At 35.6% G+C, this 15,359-nt stretch overlaps 4 protein-coding genes across 5 annotated transcripts; 2 read left to right on the forward strand and 2 right to left on the reverse strand.

Moving 5' to 3' along the window:
- Positions 1-279: 279 nt before the first annotated feature.
- LOC149737026 (small ribosomal subunit protein uS2m-like) lies at positions 280-1,896 on the reverse strand. Its single transcript, XM_089877009.1, has 4 exons — positions 1,595-1,896; positions 913-1,159; positions 512-714; positions 280-457 (listed from the first exon to the last, which is right to left on the reverse strand). Exons 1-4 carry the CDS (start codon positions 1,894-1,896, stop codon positions 373-375), a joined length of 837 nt encoding a protein of 278 aa, XP_089733135.1. The 3' UTR covers positions 280-372.
- Positions 1,897-1,916: 20 nt separating this feature from the next.
- On the reverse strand, positions 1,917-6,107 carry LOC149737027 (transcriptional adapter 3-like). Its single transcript, XM_089877005.1, has 9 exons — positions 5,917-6,107; positions 5,464-5,636; positions 4,968-5,132; positions 4,515-4,703; positions 4,069-4,217; positions 3,829-3,938; positions 3,384-3,500; positions 2,661-2,851; positions 1,917-2,429 (listed from the first exon to the last, which is right to left on the reverse strand). Exons 1-9 carry the CDS (start codon positions 5,996-5,998, stop codon positions 2,301-2,303), a joined length of 1,305 nt encoding a protein of 434 aa, XP_089733131.1. The 5' UTR covers positions 5,999-6,107; the 3' UTR covers positions 1,917-2,300.
- A 593-nt stretch (positions 6,108-6,700) lies between these two features.
- LOC149737028 (calcium-independent phospholipase A2-gamma-like) lies at positions 6,701-11,678 on the forward strand. Its single transcript, XM_089876997.1, has 10 exons — positions 6,701-7,818; positions 7,901-8,065; positions 8,365-8,519; positions 8,790-8,951; positions 9,187-9,302; positions 9,508-9,619; positions 9,940-10,069; positions 10,353-10,551; positions 10,839-10,907; positions 11,304-11,678. Exons 1-10 carry the CDS (start codon positions 6,802-6,804, stop codon positions 11,444-11,446), a joined length of 2,268 nt encoding a protein of 755 aa, XP_089733123.1. The 5' UTR covers positions 6,701-6,801; the 3' UTR covers positions 11,447-11,678.
- Positions 11,679-11,803: 125 nt separating this feature from the next.
- LOC149737029 (uncharacterized) lies at positions 11,804-15,328 on the forward strand. 2 transcript variants are annotated; one of them, XM_089877004.1, is made up of 4 exons: positions 11,804-12,951; positions 13,252-13,544; positions 13,969-14,689; positions 15,188-15,328. In XM_089877004.1, exons 1-4 carry the CDS (start codon positions 12,814-12,816, stop codon positions 15,227-15,229), a joined length of 1,194 nt encoding a protein of 397 aa, XP_089733130.1. In that variant the 5' UTR covers positions 11,804-12,813; the 3' UTR covers positions 15,230-15,328. The 2 variants fall into 2 exon arrangements, with proteins under 2 accessions (XP_089733130.1, XP_089733129.1); XM_089877003.1 differs by having other exon boundaries at positions 13,969-15,229.
- The last annotated feature ends 31 nt before the right edge of the window (positions 15,329-15,359 follow it).

Here is a 15,359-nt window from a genome sequence, read left to right on the forward strand (position 1 = left end):
TTTAAAACCCGGTCAGGATATGTGGATACTATGTGCTAAAAGTGTCCCGTCTTCTCCTATATTACAAAGTGAACTGCTATACTTACTGTAGATATAGTTCTACGGAAAATGCAAAAATAGAAAACCCAATTACCAACAACGTTACGCATGTAGTAACTCGTAAACGGGCTCGAGGTGCATGTAAAAACACACGAGTTGTTACAACGGTGGTTATTTGCTCCGTCGTGCGAGCGTAAGAGCTATGTTCGTTCATTGAATATTTGACCTTGACAAGGCACCATCTGTAGCCTATTTTATTAACGTGACTGTCGCACTGCGGAGAAGGTTTTGCGAAAAGGAAACGCAAAGCCAAATAAACGGCTGTAATCAATTTTATTTTAACTGAGAAACATCTTGCTTCTGCTGGTCTGCTTCGATTCGCTTTTGTTTTCCACTTTGTATAGCCAGTTGAAATAGCCTACAATAATTGTGTTATTGATGTTCACATAACAAACTGGATTGCTATACTTACTGCAGATATAATCCTACGGACTCTGGGCTGTCGTCGTTTCCAGGAACAGGGTAAGTTATCATGGTAGGGTTAACGTTACTATCTACAATACCAACTGTCGCTATTTTCAGTTTTCCGCATTCAGCAACTGCCGGGTGCTCTTGGTTCATTACGTCTTGCAAAGAAAGAAAAATGCAGATATCGGGCAACCTTACCGACCGATGCTGTGAATGAATGAATAAATGTAACTTGTAACTTGCTTTATCCTCGCGCGGCCAAAAAACAACAGTCCAAAGCACGAGTGTTCTGTTTCACACACCTCTTGCCAGCTTACGAGTTTCCTCTTTATGTTACTTTGTGGGTGTACACAAAGTATGTGATTACGGCAACGTATGTAAACACAGTGTATACTACAGCCCCACCTTTTGACCCATATTAAGTAAAAGACCTTGTTGCCATTCCCTTGTATGCGCGTATTCACCACAGGCTTTCGCAGCCAATTCAACAGCGTGACCATGTTGTTGTGACCTCATAATGAACAGAATAATTCCCTTTAAATACGCGATGTGTGCTACGAAGTTAAGCGCTCTGTGCATGTGCTCTAAAGTTTGGTCGAGGTCAAATATATCAACTCCAAGACGATTTCCGTACAGGTATGGTTGCATGTGCCTGGTACAGATCAAATATTACACACGATACTAAAATAAATATACTGAAAAATAGTCATGTATGCGTACACTTTTGTACAAGCACCCACACTTTAAGTTAACTTTTTAATGGCCTAACATTTTGAATTAGCTGTTGCTAACCTAACATTTTGAATTGTTGCTACTTATAAGTCTGGCTATGTAAGAAAAATATTGCCATATCTCATTTAGACTAATTTTAAATGTATGTTACCTCAATCTGCATACCTTTATATGCGTCTTAGGACAGGTGTTACTTTATATGTTCAACATTTTGAATTAGCTGTTACTGCCACATAAATGTTTGACTATGTAGATAATAAATTACCGGATCTCATTTACTTATTAGACTTATTTTAAATGTATGTAACTGACAATCTGCTATCAAAGAGATCGTTTATATGGAAATTTGACTTACTCGTTTCTTGATCCTTTTTTGTGTCCAAAATAAACTCGAGAAAAAAATAACTTCTTCATTGTGACAAGGTTCTTTACTCCAAAGAAATCTGGATGTTGAAGAGGATCTGTGATCAGTTGCCTTTTCTCCTTGTGTAAGATGGGTGAAGGATCTTTACCAGTTTGTTGGGGTAGAACGGTGGAGAAATGTTGGCAGTTTTTATGTAAAGTGTTCATTTGAGACACACATGTATTGCTATGGTATGCGTTTGGCACTCTGGTAAAGCCTCTCCATGCTTTGTTCAACATTAAACAATGTTTCATTATTTATATGAACTATAAAATCTGGAGAAATAAAAAAAAGGTTTTGAAATTCAAAATTTAAGGACAGTTGGACAAAATATTGTGTTTCAGTCAATATTTTTGCATTTGCTGAGTGTGTCTAAATCCACATAAAATAAAACCTATAACAGGATGAATCAAAATTTTCAACATGGTAACATAAAACTGAATTAAATGCAAATGGTACAATATCTAAATAAAGCAAAAGATATTGCAGTGTGTGTAAAATGATGGGTGGAGTTTCAAGGAAATTAAATAGAAACAAAGTATTTTTGAAAAGGGATTGAGTCATTGAGTCACAGAGAAAAGTCTTCAGTACCAACACTGTCCTGCAGCAACATAGAATTGTGATGATAATTTTATATTCATAGGAAAGATTTCATGAATCATTCATTAAGTTGTTTAATGAGCACATCACGATCACGAAGAGCTTTCCATGCAAGGTCTTTCTCTTTCTTTAAGAGACTTCTCTTCTTTTGACGAGCAGCCATTACCCTTCTGTAGTGTTCCATAACCTGTATAAACGTAAAAATTATGAATTAAATCATATGAATAACTTTTATAAACACTTAATGAACATTCATATAATTTAACGTATAAAAACACACATTTTACATACAAAAAACTGTTTTTTTAACTGTATATTGGCTACACATGAAAAATCACAAATAATATATATACATAAAAAGCACTGTGAAGATTAAAACAACATTTTGCCTTATCTATATACAACAGATGAACCTCACTTCAGTATTAGCAGATTCAATCTTCTTTTGTATTTCCTGTTTCTTTAATTCTTCCTTAGCAGCCAGTAGTAGTTGGTTAAGAACATCTTTGTTACGATTGCTCACAACTTTTAACTCATGTTGACACCTCATCAGCTCAGTGAGGATCTCATCTTCTTTCTTCGAATCTGCTGCATCAGCTTCAAGTATTCCTGGGACAAGGGATTCAAACAATGTAGAAAATCCCATTATTAATATTATTTGCAAGTTAAAGAACTAGTGTATGATAATGCATGGTCAGTATCTTTATGAGTTTTGTAAATTTAGAAACTTCAAAAAAAAAAGACAAGCAGTCTTATATATGCGTGCCGCGTGGCCCATCTTGTATGAGAGTTTTATGAACATAAGCATTTTAAATTAAAACATAGAAAAAGCAGTAGGACTCTAAGATAAAAGAGGGTAAGTTACCACTTTAAGCTATGTAAAAATCACAAAAATGTAGTACATGACAACCTGTTCTTTAGCATAAACTATGTCTAAACATGCTTTGGGTATTATGTTTTTGTTAAATCCTAGTTTTAAGAGGCAGGAATGCCTAATGCAGCTGACTGAGCTACTCATACAGCAGTGCATTCAGTAATGGTGATTCCGACTGCATAGTACATGGTATTACTATTTTGCATTAACCGAATTAGGCTAGTAGCACCTATACTAACGTACCATAGAATAAATGAATAAACTTACCTTGCTCAATTAACTCCATTCTGATTCTTGATTCTAACTTATGAGCATGTGGTATTGGGGGGAGAGATTTCATTGGTTTGGAATAATTTCCACCTTCAGTTGCGTCTAATGATCGTACTGTAAACAGAGTAGTGATTGAAAGATATTTTATTGAGTTTCTACAAGATTTTGGTAATTAGTAATAAAATTAAGCAAAAATATGAGGTAATTGACCAAATCTGGCCTAAATCCATAAGGATTAAAAAGCAAAAATATGAGTCATATTCTATGCTGTATAGGTATATAGCAGGGTATATTTCTGGTAATGCAAGAACACATCGTTAAAACGTGTTAAAACATATCAGTAAATACCATTTTACAAATAAATGGGCCAAGAATGCAAACAGTTGTTACACCAATAATGCTGGTATAATTTACAAAGGGTATATTCGAACAACTTAAGTACCTGAATCTAACATTGATTCATGATCAGGAGGTGCCATGATATTCTCATCAACAAATGCTGATATTAATCTCTTAGTAAGTGATCCAAATGGCTCTGAATGACTTTGTTCCCTGAAATGACACAAATCCAACTAATTCTACTTGCAACAAAGTAAAACAAAAAATCTTATTACACATATCTGGGTAATTCTTTGTGCCAAAAGTAAAAAACACTGTTTTATATATCTGTATTTTTTCTTACATGAACTGGTTTGCTTTTTTTAGAACAGCTTCAACGTTTGATTCTGGTTTTTCATGAGTTTTCACGTTTGCTCGGTTTCCTTCACTTTGTTCCTCTTTCATGTCCTCTATCGCCCACCGCTGGCTAAAGTGAGTGCCCAAAGCAGGTACCTGGGTTTCAAATATAAATATACTTTGTTCATTGTATGCCTTATCATACAGAATCACCCATACATATATAAAAAATATTCATTACAGTATCTTGTCCAGGTGGGCCAGAAAAGTGACTACAATAGTCTAAATGATGTGAAACAGTCAACTCCTATAGTAAAATTAATTATATATTCTATTTTCTATGCGCAAGAACAGCGCCAAGCATTAAACCCAGTACAGTTACGATACCTAAACCACTGAGCCTCGGCACAGGACAACAAACCAATAATAAACCTTAGACAATTCCATACATACATTGTAGTAATCGTTGTCATCATCTTGTTTAATCATTTCCTCCAGCAATCTCACAGACTCATGGTTGATTGGTGAACAATATGGTTCAATTGACTTCCAAAATCGACTTGGTGTGTCATTTATTGGGACCCTGGGTGGTTGGACCATCTGTTGCTCTTCGTATTCATACTCGTATTCAGATACCTTTGGCTGTAATTGATATATGCTTGTATTAATGGAACACATGCTATAAGACCTATATAATGTTACGAATTTTTTTTAGTTTTGCAAAAAAAAAAATTATATAGAATATAGGTATGGCAAAAAAAAGTTTTTAATTTAAAAGAAAATGTATAGGCCTATATAGCCTAACTGATTTCTTAAATGAAATTATCTCGAATAAACAGCACACACATTATTTTTTATTTAAAAAAATAAAAACATGAAATAAAGGCTAAAAAACATTTTGTTTACCGGCAACTCTTTAACTTTGATTCTAACCACCCCAGCAGTATTACTACTGGATCCAGGTGTAGTGGGAACGATGTTGTATCTTGATTGAGAAGGAGAGTCTGAGGACTTGAGTTTCTTGGCTGGTTTATCCTCAGAATGACGTGAACGTTTCAAATCAGTATCTTTCTATATTGAACATATATATGGTGAAAATTAGTATTTTGGTTTTAAACCGACATTCAAAGTTGAACAATTTAAATGGATTAAGCAAAATCTTAGATTTAAAATAAAGATGCTAATATTTTGCTTTACCCAGCTAATAACATTAGGATTGAAGATTAGGAAGTTTTACTTTTGTGTATTGAAGGTTTTTTTTTAATTTGCTGCAGAAATATATATGTAGATTTAGTGGAGTTTAAAGTGGCATTACTGACTACTTGGTTTTATAACATGATGCATAAAATGACAATGATAAAAAAACCGGCAAAAAACGAATATTGCTATTAGCCTACATTACCAATTTATGAATTTTTTTATCCTTTTTGTTGTCATTCATATCAGACAAAACAAGAATCTCGGCTTGGAGCAATCTCATCCTGCGGGTGGCAGCAGCAAGCAAAGTTTCGAGATCGATTTGTAAACCGTCGATTTCTTCAACTTGAATGGGGTCGTCTTCATCTCGAGTTAAAACTGCATTAACGCTTTTATTAAAAGATTTAACAAAATAACATTTTGCTAACAGCCATAACGTAGTAATTAAGTAAATGGTTTTTCTGGTAATAGTCTAAATTTTATTATACTATTGTTTCGATTTGTATTTTAATGAACAAATTGCGTTTAAGTAAATCATTGTTTGTTTTATTATTGGTAAATTTGATTTACACCAAGAATCCAATAATTAAGCACATTTCTTGATTGATAAAGAATTGTAAAATTTCCCTTGTGTCGGTTTTGCTGAGAATTCGCTCACCGTTAGTATACTGTTGACAATGCCTTGGGTGATCAATCGGAGCTATGTCAGGAAATTTTAGACCGTCTTTCTGATCGCTCATCTTTTTATAATTTTTATAAATTAAACTGACTAATTAGATAACAGAATCTTTTACATAATAACTTGCGTCTGTTTTAACAAAATGTGATTTTGGAAAAAAATCCCCCAAACTGTTAACGTACGGATAATTTAAAATAGAAATATCATATTTCTAAATTTATTGGGTATTTAGGAATGACAAACAAGTTATTGTAACAAAGAAATAACGCCAAATAAATAAATATGACACTACTGCAACGACACATCACAAATTTACAAAAGACACAATAAAGTATTCCAATATATCATGATCATCATATACACTTTAAATAGAAAAAATAACAAACGAACTTTTAAACTTGTGGTAGATAAATTAATGTAGACTGTACTTGAAATATGTACAAATATATATTGATCCGTAGTTACGTAACGCCAATGAGTAATGTTTACAAACACCCACACCCCCCTCACGTGATCATCACAAGAGCAAAGCCAGCCAATGAAATTGTCGGATTCCGCGGTTCAATTACCTGTTGCCTGAAAAGTCAAGTTTCCCATATAGTAAAGTTCATCGGTGTAAAATTATTTTAAGATTATAATAAAGTATGTATTTGACAGAATAGTATTTGTAGAAAAATGTATTTCATTTAAGACAATTTGTAAAGGTAGTCCTACGAATGTATTGTAACTATATAGTTTATAGGCCCTTAATCATTGTATTAACTTATTATTTATGTTTTACAGTGGTTTATTTTCTTATGTTTGATTATGTAATAGGTTATTAACACACTACACTGCCTGCACCCAGGCGCTTACTGTTATAATATGCTGTGTGTATCGATACATCAGAGCCGAAGTGTTTCAAACAGCTGGAAAAAATCGTCATCCTGTACGTTATATACTACTGGTACTAAGCAAAACACTGCGGTTAACCCGCCAAGTTATGCTGGAGCTGCAAGGTATGGAAATACGGCATGTCTTTGCTATTCACCACAACTGTTATCTAATTCTGCCAAGTCGGCGTATGTAGCAATGCGCACAAAATGCCATCAATGCCTCAATTCGGTGTCGGCTATTCCAACCAGGTTTATAAGTTACAAGCGGCCCTGGGACTCTTTGTTTAACAACACAAATACACAAACAAATAAGGCAATATCTGCCCTATATGAGAAGCCAGATACTGCCAACCACAAGATCATCCATGAGGATTATGTAATGAACTACGCCTCACACACTCTTGGTAATCATACAGGGCGTAGCTCTAATCAATCATTTTCTACTGCCCCTACAAAGCAGAATATTGTTTTGCCTCAATATAGCTTTTCAAGCAACATGTCTCTGCCCTCTGAAAATGATTTCAAAGATGATAAATTTAAGTTACCAGAAAACCTAAATGACGAAGAAGAGACTGAAACTTTATCTCAAAAAGAAAGTGATGTAGAGAATCCCATAGTGAAACATTCACAATATGACCATCTTATTTCATCAGTTAAAAAGCAACAAGAAGCAGAGCAAGCATTTGAAAACACGATACTTAGTTCTTTGAAAAGTATGGTTGAAGCGCCAATGAACAGTTTTATCAGTCTGTTATCTCGGGCAAATCTTTTTGAACGTGCTGATGAAAAAAAAGCGAATCAAAAAAAGGGTCAAGGTGAATTGGAAGGTTCTGCTGTTGTACACAGCAGTGGAAATAAGATTAAAAATGAAACAATCCCAAAAGAGGAAACTCCACTTTCCTTACTAGATAGCTTGTATCAGTACGTTCCTTATGTTTTTTCTAGTTCCGCCACAAGTGCTGTAGCCCAAGACAAGGAAGCTCAAAAGAAAACATCTAATATTCAAGTAAGTGTCATAAATACTTTTCACTTAGTTTTAATATACCAATTTCAGTGTAATATAATTTGTATGTTGTTATTTTAAATAGGCGGATAGAAATCAGCTAGGACAGCGAGTTAGTATCAACAATCGCACCAGATATCTTATTCAATGCATAAAAGACACCAACAGCATGCTCACGTTATCCCAGCGTGTGGAAGAACTAAAAGATCATCTGATGCGATTTCCTGACACAAGGATTACAGCTGTAAAGGTGATGTAAACAGAAAAAATGGTCAATATGAATGAATGTAACTTATTTATCCTTCATGGCAGGGCAAAGACGGGCGTTTTATATTAGAAGTTGTAAATTTAATAGTTTCATGCCTAGTTTACAATTCCAACGAATGTGTTATTCTGCTTCTCTTACTATGGGACACAGTGTGATATATAAATTGGCTTCTCTGGTATAAAAACAATGGTATAACAATATTTTTTTTACATTTGTTCGTTTAAATTAAACCTAAGGAACCAACTGTTATATGTTAAACACTTTATTTTAATATTTAACAGGAAAATGCAATCCGAGAGATCATGCACATATACAGAACCACTTATGACAAAGACTTGATACCGGTGTTAAGAGTAACATTGGCAATGTTGGGTGCGGTGGATCCTCCCAAAAGAAAAGGAATTCGTATTCTAACTATAGATGGTGGTGGTTGCAGGTAAATATGCATAAATATATATAGTACTGTCTGTGGAATAAGATAGGACATCTTTAGCACATAGTATTTAAATATTCTAATTGTGTTTTAAAAAATAAGAAAGTAGAATAAATGAAATGGTGCCCCATCTTCCCTCGCCCTACTCTATGTATAATTAAAATTGTGTTAGTGTTTTCATATTTTTTTAGTTTATATAATGTTACCGGGCTAACATTATGCCTAAATTCAATTTACTGTGAAGCGATTTGTTTACTACTTTTTTGTTTTCAGAGGTGTTTTGTCAGTAGAGATATTCCGTCGCTTGGTTGAGTTGAGTGGTCAACCAATACATGAGATGTTTGATTATATATGCGGTGTAAGCACTGGTGCTATACTTGGCTTCCTGTTGGGCCTGAAAAAAGTACCAATTGACTCACTGGGTCCTATGTACAGGTTAGTAAAAGGAAAATATGGTCTCCAAGTAGTTAGGAAATAGTAATCTAAAACAATCACCCACAAAGTTACATACGTGGTAATCTGTAAGTGGGCACAAGGTGTATGAAATAGAAAAATCGTTACATCGACTGTCATTGCTCCACCAATCCATTAATGAATATATTGTATATGCCTTGTGTTTTTATTGTAACATTTGTTAGCTGTATGCTACAAAACAATATTTGTTATACAGATCATTCAGCTCACAAGTATTTGACCAGAATAGACTGGTTGGAACTGGCAAACTTGTTATATCACATGCATTCTACAACACAGAAACCTATCAAAAAGTTCTCAAAGAGACAATGGGTAAGCATTGAATGGATGTGTTTAGTAATATTAAGTAAACTACCTACTTTCCAGTTTGCAATAGAACCAAACTCTTTTAGAATAATATATAAGCTAGGTAGGTACACTTAACTAGTGTAAAGCAATGTTTGTGTTTGTGTTTTACTATGGCAGCTTTTGTTATTGAGGAAAACGTAACAGACAACATCCTGTTTTGTTTATATAGGTAGTACAGTGCTTATTGAGACTGCTGGTTATGAAGATACACCAAAGTGTGCTGCTGTATCAACACTGGTCAACAGAATGGTTCTCAAACCATATGTGTGGAGGAATTACAGGTTCTCACGTTTTACTCTTGTATTATTTATTAAACAACTTTCAAAAGCCATAACATAAGCTTTTATTACAAATATGACAGGTTGACAGCTCATATGTAAAATGCTATTTTCAACTCGAATGTTTCACTTTTAAAAACTAAACCCATCTTTAGTGATATAAAACAAAGCTTTTATTAAACATTAACTCATTTTATGATGTAGAAAAAAATATTTTATTAAACAATTACCATTTTTATTAACTACTTTTTAAGCGTCTATACCTATTTTTCATGAAGTAGAATTGTATTAAACAATAACCAAGTATTTTAATTTTTTCCCAGCATTGTTCCTGGCACCCGACACACACATTGGCCAGGTACATGCAGAGGTAAAGTGTGGGAAGCTGTACGAGCTTCTTCTGCAGCTCCCGGCTATTTTGAAGAGTTTAAGAAAGGTCCAAACATTCACCAGGTTAACTTTAGTACTTTGTATATTATCTAATATTATCTAAGGCTGGTTCAATTTGTACCATACTTAGAAACAGTAATCCTCTTTCAAGCTGTTCTGTTAAATGTAGTTCATACAATTGTAACCCACAAATAAAGTTTAGCCTGTTTTGTTCAGCTTGCATAATGTGAAGTTGTTTTGTATTACTTATACTTACAAAATTTACCCGCAGCTGCATGGTTTATCTCTTACACTACTGAGATAATACAATTATATCTTCTATATGACCCTCATATTCATATTACAGGACGGAGGGTTATTAACAAACAACCCGACTGGAGTGGCATTGAATGAATGTAGTTTGTTGTGGCCACATTCCCCCATACAATGTGTGGTGTCAGTTGGTACCGGGAGATATGAACCAACAGTTGGACCAACTGGTGATCATTTTCTTAGTCTGAAAGATAAGTTGCTTAAAGTGGTGGACAGTGCAACTAGTGTATCAGGTACTTAACATACTGATTACTGCATGTATGCTCTGATAAGGTATATCTTCGTCTCTCTTTTTTTTATAATAATGGGATGGGCTTTTAGTTATTACTGCCACATTCATAATTACCATACGTTATCACTCTGTTCTTCCCATGCTAATCAAAAAAGTCACTGTCAAGTTGCAATTTTTATCTATTAAAACATTAATTTGAAATTTCACTATAGCTGTGATTGTCTATTGGCCTGTTTATGATCACACAGTTAACATGGTTTATATTTATCAGTAATAAATCTATAACAGAGGTCCACACCGTGATGTACGACCTGCTTCCCCCTCATACTTATTTTCGATTCAATCCATTTATGAGAGGTAAGGGAACCTGTAAGACCTTTGTTTAAGGAAGTTGTAAGACCTTTGTTTGATAACTTAATAATAGTTGTCACATGTGTTTGGATAAAGTCATTGTAACACAGGTGCTCTGTTTCATACACATCATGCTGGCATACGAGATACCTATATGTCACTTTGTGGGTGTTTTATTATTATTTTTAATAGTGTATTATTATTTGGTAACAGTGTCGAGCTACGAACCCATAACCTCTGGGTTAAAAACACACACCAACCATTGTCTGACACTTCTCTAATTAATGTGAATGAATGTAACTTACTTTACCCTGGCATGGCTTGAAAACGACAGTGCCATCGTACGAGTTCGTTGCCATGTATGTTACTTTTTGTATTTTTTGAATTATATGGTTTCCATAGAGCCACTGTTGTTGGACGACTATCACCCTGATAAATTGGACTTGTTAGTTGAAGATGCACACGAGTACATTGCACGTAACGAACATAAGTTTCAAGCATGCGTTGATACTTTATTGGGAAAAAAAGCCCACAAGACAAGATGACGAACATTCGATGCAGTTTTACCTCATACTTCTTATTTGGTATTGTGGGCTATGTTGTGTTACTTTGCACTTTTATAAAATGCTGAATTAATTTATGACGCAGATTTATGTTGTATGTAAGATTTATATACCTAAAAAGTTGTATGCTTTCTTTTTGTTTGCTGTTTTACTCATTGGCAATATATTACAAATTCTTAACGTGGGATTGTCTGAAAGCAATCTAGTACATTAATATTTTTTTGAGTTAGCTCAGTATGAACTAGACAGGATTAAAAACAATTACTTTCAAGTAGTAACTATAACCAGAATATTAGCTGGACTTAAATACGCCGGGTGATGCATAGTAGGGTGGGGGGAAGATGAGACCCCTTTCTATTTTCTCGTCTCATATGATAGTAAACAACGAAGATTCGAACAGTTATAAAACCGTATCTTCGCAACGCTCATGGATCGTTGCTAATTGTTTAATTTAAAGCATGATCAAGATATTTGGATGTTATGTTCTAAAGGTTCTCGGCTTCTCCCACCCTACTATGAATTAGTAAACAACAAATTAACATTCTTTCGCTGGTTAAAAAGATTAACAAATATTTCGTAAATAAGAGCCGATAAACCAATGCTTTGGGTGGGCCATCCGAAACTCAAGTGATCCTCACTTTAATTAAAAACACTCATACCGAGTAATCGATACACGAAGTAGCGTTTTAATAAGTTCAGCGCGCAAAGTATCTCTCGGTAAATCAACAGGTATTGATCGAACCCAGGGCATAAGTGATGATTTATCAAAATCTTAATAATAAAAGCCAAATCAAAGCGGAAACGCATTCCGACGGTGAGTGGTTAACTAGTTTTTGGATGAGATAGCGTTGGACAGTAGGCTAATGTTTTGGCTTGCAGTGCGAAAAGGATTGTGCTATATAGGATTATAAATTTTAAACTTAAAATATCATTTTGTGGCAGTAGTTACCAGGTGTTGTTGTTTCAATTGAACAGAAGACTTGTATACCTTGCCTATTTTAAAAGTGCGACTAACCCATTAACATTAGTCTTCTTAGCAAAAGCGCATACGCGCCAATATTTAGTTTGGTTAGTTGTATTGTTCTACATGGGTGGGGCTGCAGCGTGGGGCGCTTATTACTCGGTTCATTACCCCATTAGCACCTAAGGTACAACCGCATAAACCTCGGCACCTGTTGAAATCTGTCACTGGTTTATATAGTTAATACGATAAAACTTGCCGTCACTAAATTAGATTTATTTTTTCAGCGCTTTCCTCATAGCCTACACCATTTGGTCGGGCGACGAACTGGTCGTACTAAACTTTAACTGCTATTTGACCCAAATATCTATACATCGAATCATAGAATATGGGAGATCGTGAACGTCGTTCGTCGTCATCAGATTCATCGAGCAGTTCAGAAGGAAAAAAATCACCGAATAGAAACCAACGACTAAACCAAACAAGAAAGTTTCGAATACCTTCTCATGCTGATGCTGTTTTACAGGTTGGTGGAAGTACATGGGGCGTGTAGTGTCTGTTTTTATATATATAGACACGTAAACACAGACATAAATGTGCCCGTGGCGATTATGAAATCTGCTTAAGAGAATGAGAAACGAAAATATTGACTTTATATAAAATACGTAGAACAATTAACACGTTTCTGAGGGACGTTAAATATCCAGTAATCTTGTTTCAGGATATTAATTTGTCTCTGAAACGCAACTATATTCTAAATTTCATAATCTACAAGTTCATTCACGCTTGCTCTACAATATCATTAAAACTCTTTATTTTTTTCCAGGCGTTGAACCATCAAAGAACACAAGGAGAATTTTGTGATATAACTGTTCTTGTAGAACACCAACGCTTTATGGCACACAAGTGTGTTTTATCTGCGAGCAGTGACTACTTCAAAGGTCTGTTATCCAGTGATAACGACGGTGTATTCCTCCGCCACATTACTGCTGAAAGTTTTCGGGCTATTTTAGATTTCATGTACACGTCGCATCTTCAATTGGAACCAGGTCACGTACAAGACATTCTAACGGCAGCAAAGTTTCTCCAAGTAAAAGGAGTTGTGTCGATTTGTTGCAGGTAAGAATATAATACAATCTTTCACTATACTGCTTGGTTCATGAATGAACGCAGCTTGTTGTATCCTCACATGGGGGAAACGACAACCGTTATAAAACGGGCGTTCTGCCTACCAGCATCGTCAGTTATTTGAATAAAAAAATAATTTGTTATGTTTCCGTCGCGGGGCAACTCAAAGTTAAGACGATATCCCATTCTCATGAACCTAATAAATGTTTCAAATCAATCCATTTTTTCGTAACCTGACGTCAGTCATAGACCATTGTTAGTTCTTTATAAAACGATCCTGATGTTTGGATATTACGTGCTAAGGTGTCCCGTCTTCTCCCCACTCATTCTCACTTACAAGTTACAAAGTACATGTCATGCACCTTTGTATAGGCAACTGCATTTTGTATTATAAGTATGTATGGTATGTTTGCAGGTATCTGGAATCACAGATTAAAAATCTTTCCCGTGACTTAGACGAATACACGAGCAGACACCGAGACCCACCTTTGCTTTCAATCGATGGACAACTCTTTAAAAACAAGGATGCTTCATTCCCATCGCAACCACACATCACATATGACCCTGCGACTGGAACCTTCGCCCCTGATATATCGATGGTATCACAACCTGTCAATCTCTCACCACAGAAACCAATTTTCCAGTTCCAACCGACAACCCAACAACTACCTACATACGGCATCCCCCAACCAGCACAACAAGCAATACCAGTTGTCCCAATGACCGGAGCAACAAACCGTTACTCAACTAACGGTATGCAGTTCGACCCGGCTATGAGTTACTCTCTCAACGACCCAAATTTCGCTAGTTGTCCTCCAATTATATCCAACGCACCAGCAATGAATCCCAAGTTACAACAACAACCGTATATGCCAAACCAAATTTCAGTACCGCCATGGACAAGTTCAAAGTATACACCTTCGTTCTACCCCTGCCAAAACATGAAGAGCAGACGTACACCATTAGACCCTGGAGTCACCAACCCGTTTAACCAAGTTTCATCTCACCCTGTCCGTCTTCCACCAAAACCAAGCACCAACAACAAGCCGGCAAATAATATGTTCTCGTCCCAGTCAACTGGTGGCAAAGGACGACGACTTCCCACGCACTCACGCCGCAAGCCAAACCACGCTGCTGTAAGTGACAAGCTAGAATCTAGACCTAAATTTCAAAATCCAAACCTTAAGAAACCGCCGCAAACCGGCGAGACAGCCTCACAAACTCCTCTTACGAGTAACGTGGTACTTCTGTCTTCAACAAGAGCACCGAAAAGCGCGAAACGACAAACTGCGACGCCCGACACTATGTTTGATGTCGAAGCAGAAGACAGATATTGGGATTCTCTGTCAGTTCTAAAAACTTTTAGCAAGACATAGCTGTCTTGATTTTGCATCTAATTGCTATACAGCTTTGCTGATTTGAATGTATCACTGCCTTTATAGTTTAAGCAATCAAATCCATTATATCACACTGCTTCAAGTAAAAGATAGCCATATACCCCTTTTCATGTATCACAACTTTTATAGCTTAAGCCGAACCCATTATATTATACTACCTGAAGTAACATATGTGTAGATTCAGCTATTTTTTTATAATGTTGCCATCATAAGTTACTAAGATGCTTCTTATTATAGGCATCCACTGATTACGTGCCAACATGCTATCGTCGTCGATGAACGCATTAAATGGGGAGCGCAGAGCAAGATTTGAGTCACTGAGAAGAGATAGGAGTCTTAACCTGCTTGCAATAGGCGCTATTAGACTGTACGTAGCGAAGAGTAGGCTACGCTACGAATGTAGTTGCCA

This window comes from Ciona robusta, chromosome 4, assembly GCF_009617815.1.
Source record: "Ciona robusta chromosome 4, ASM961781v2".
Lineage (NCBI taxonomy): Eukaryota > Metazoa > Chordata > Ascidiacea > Phlebobranchia > Cionidae > Ciona > Ciona robusta.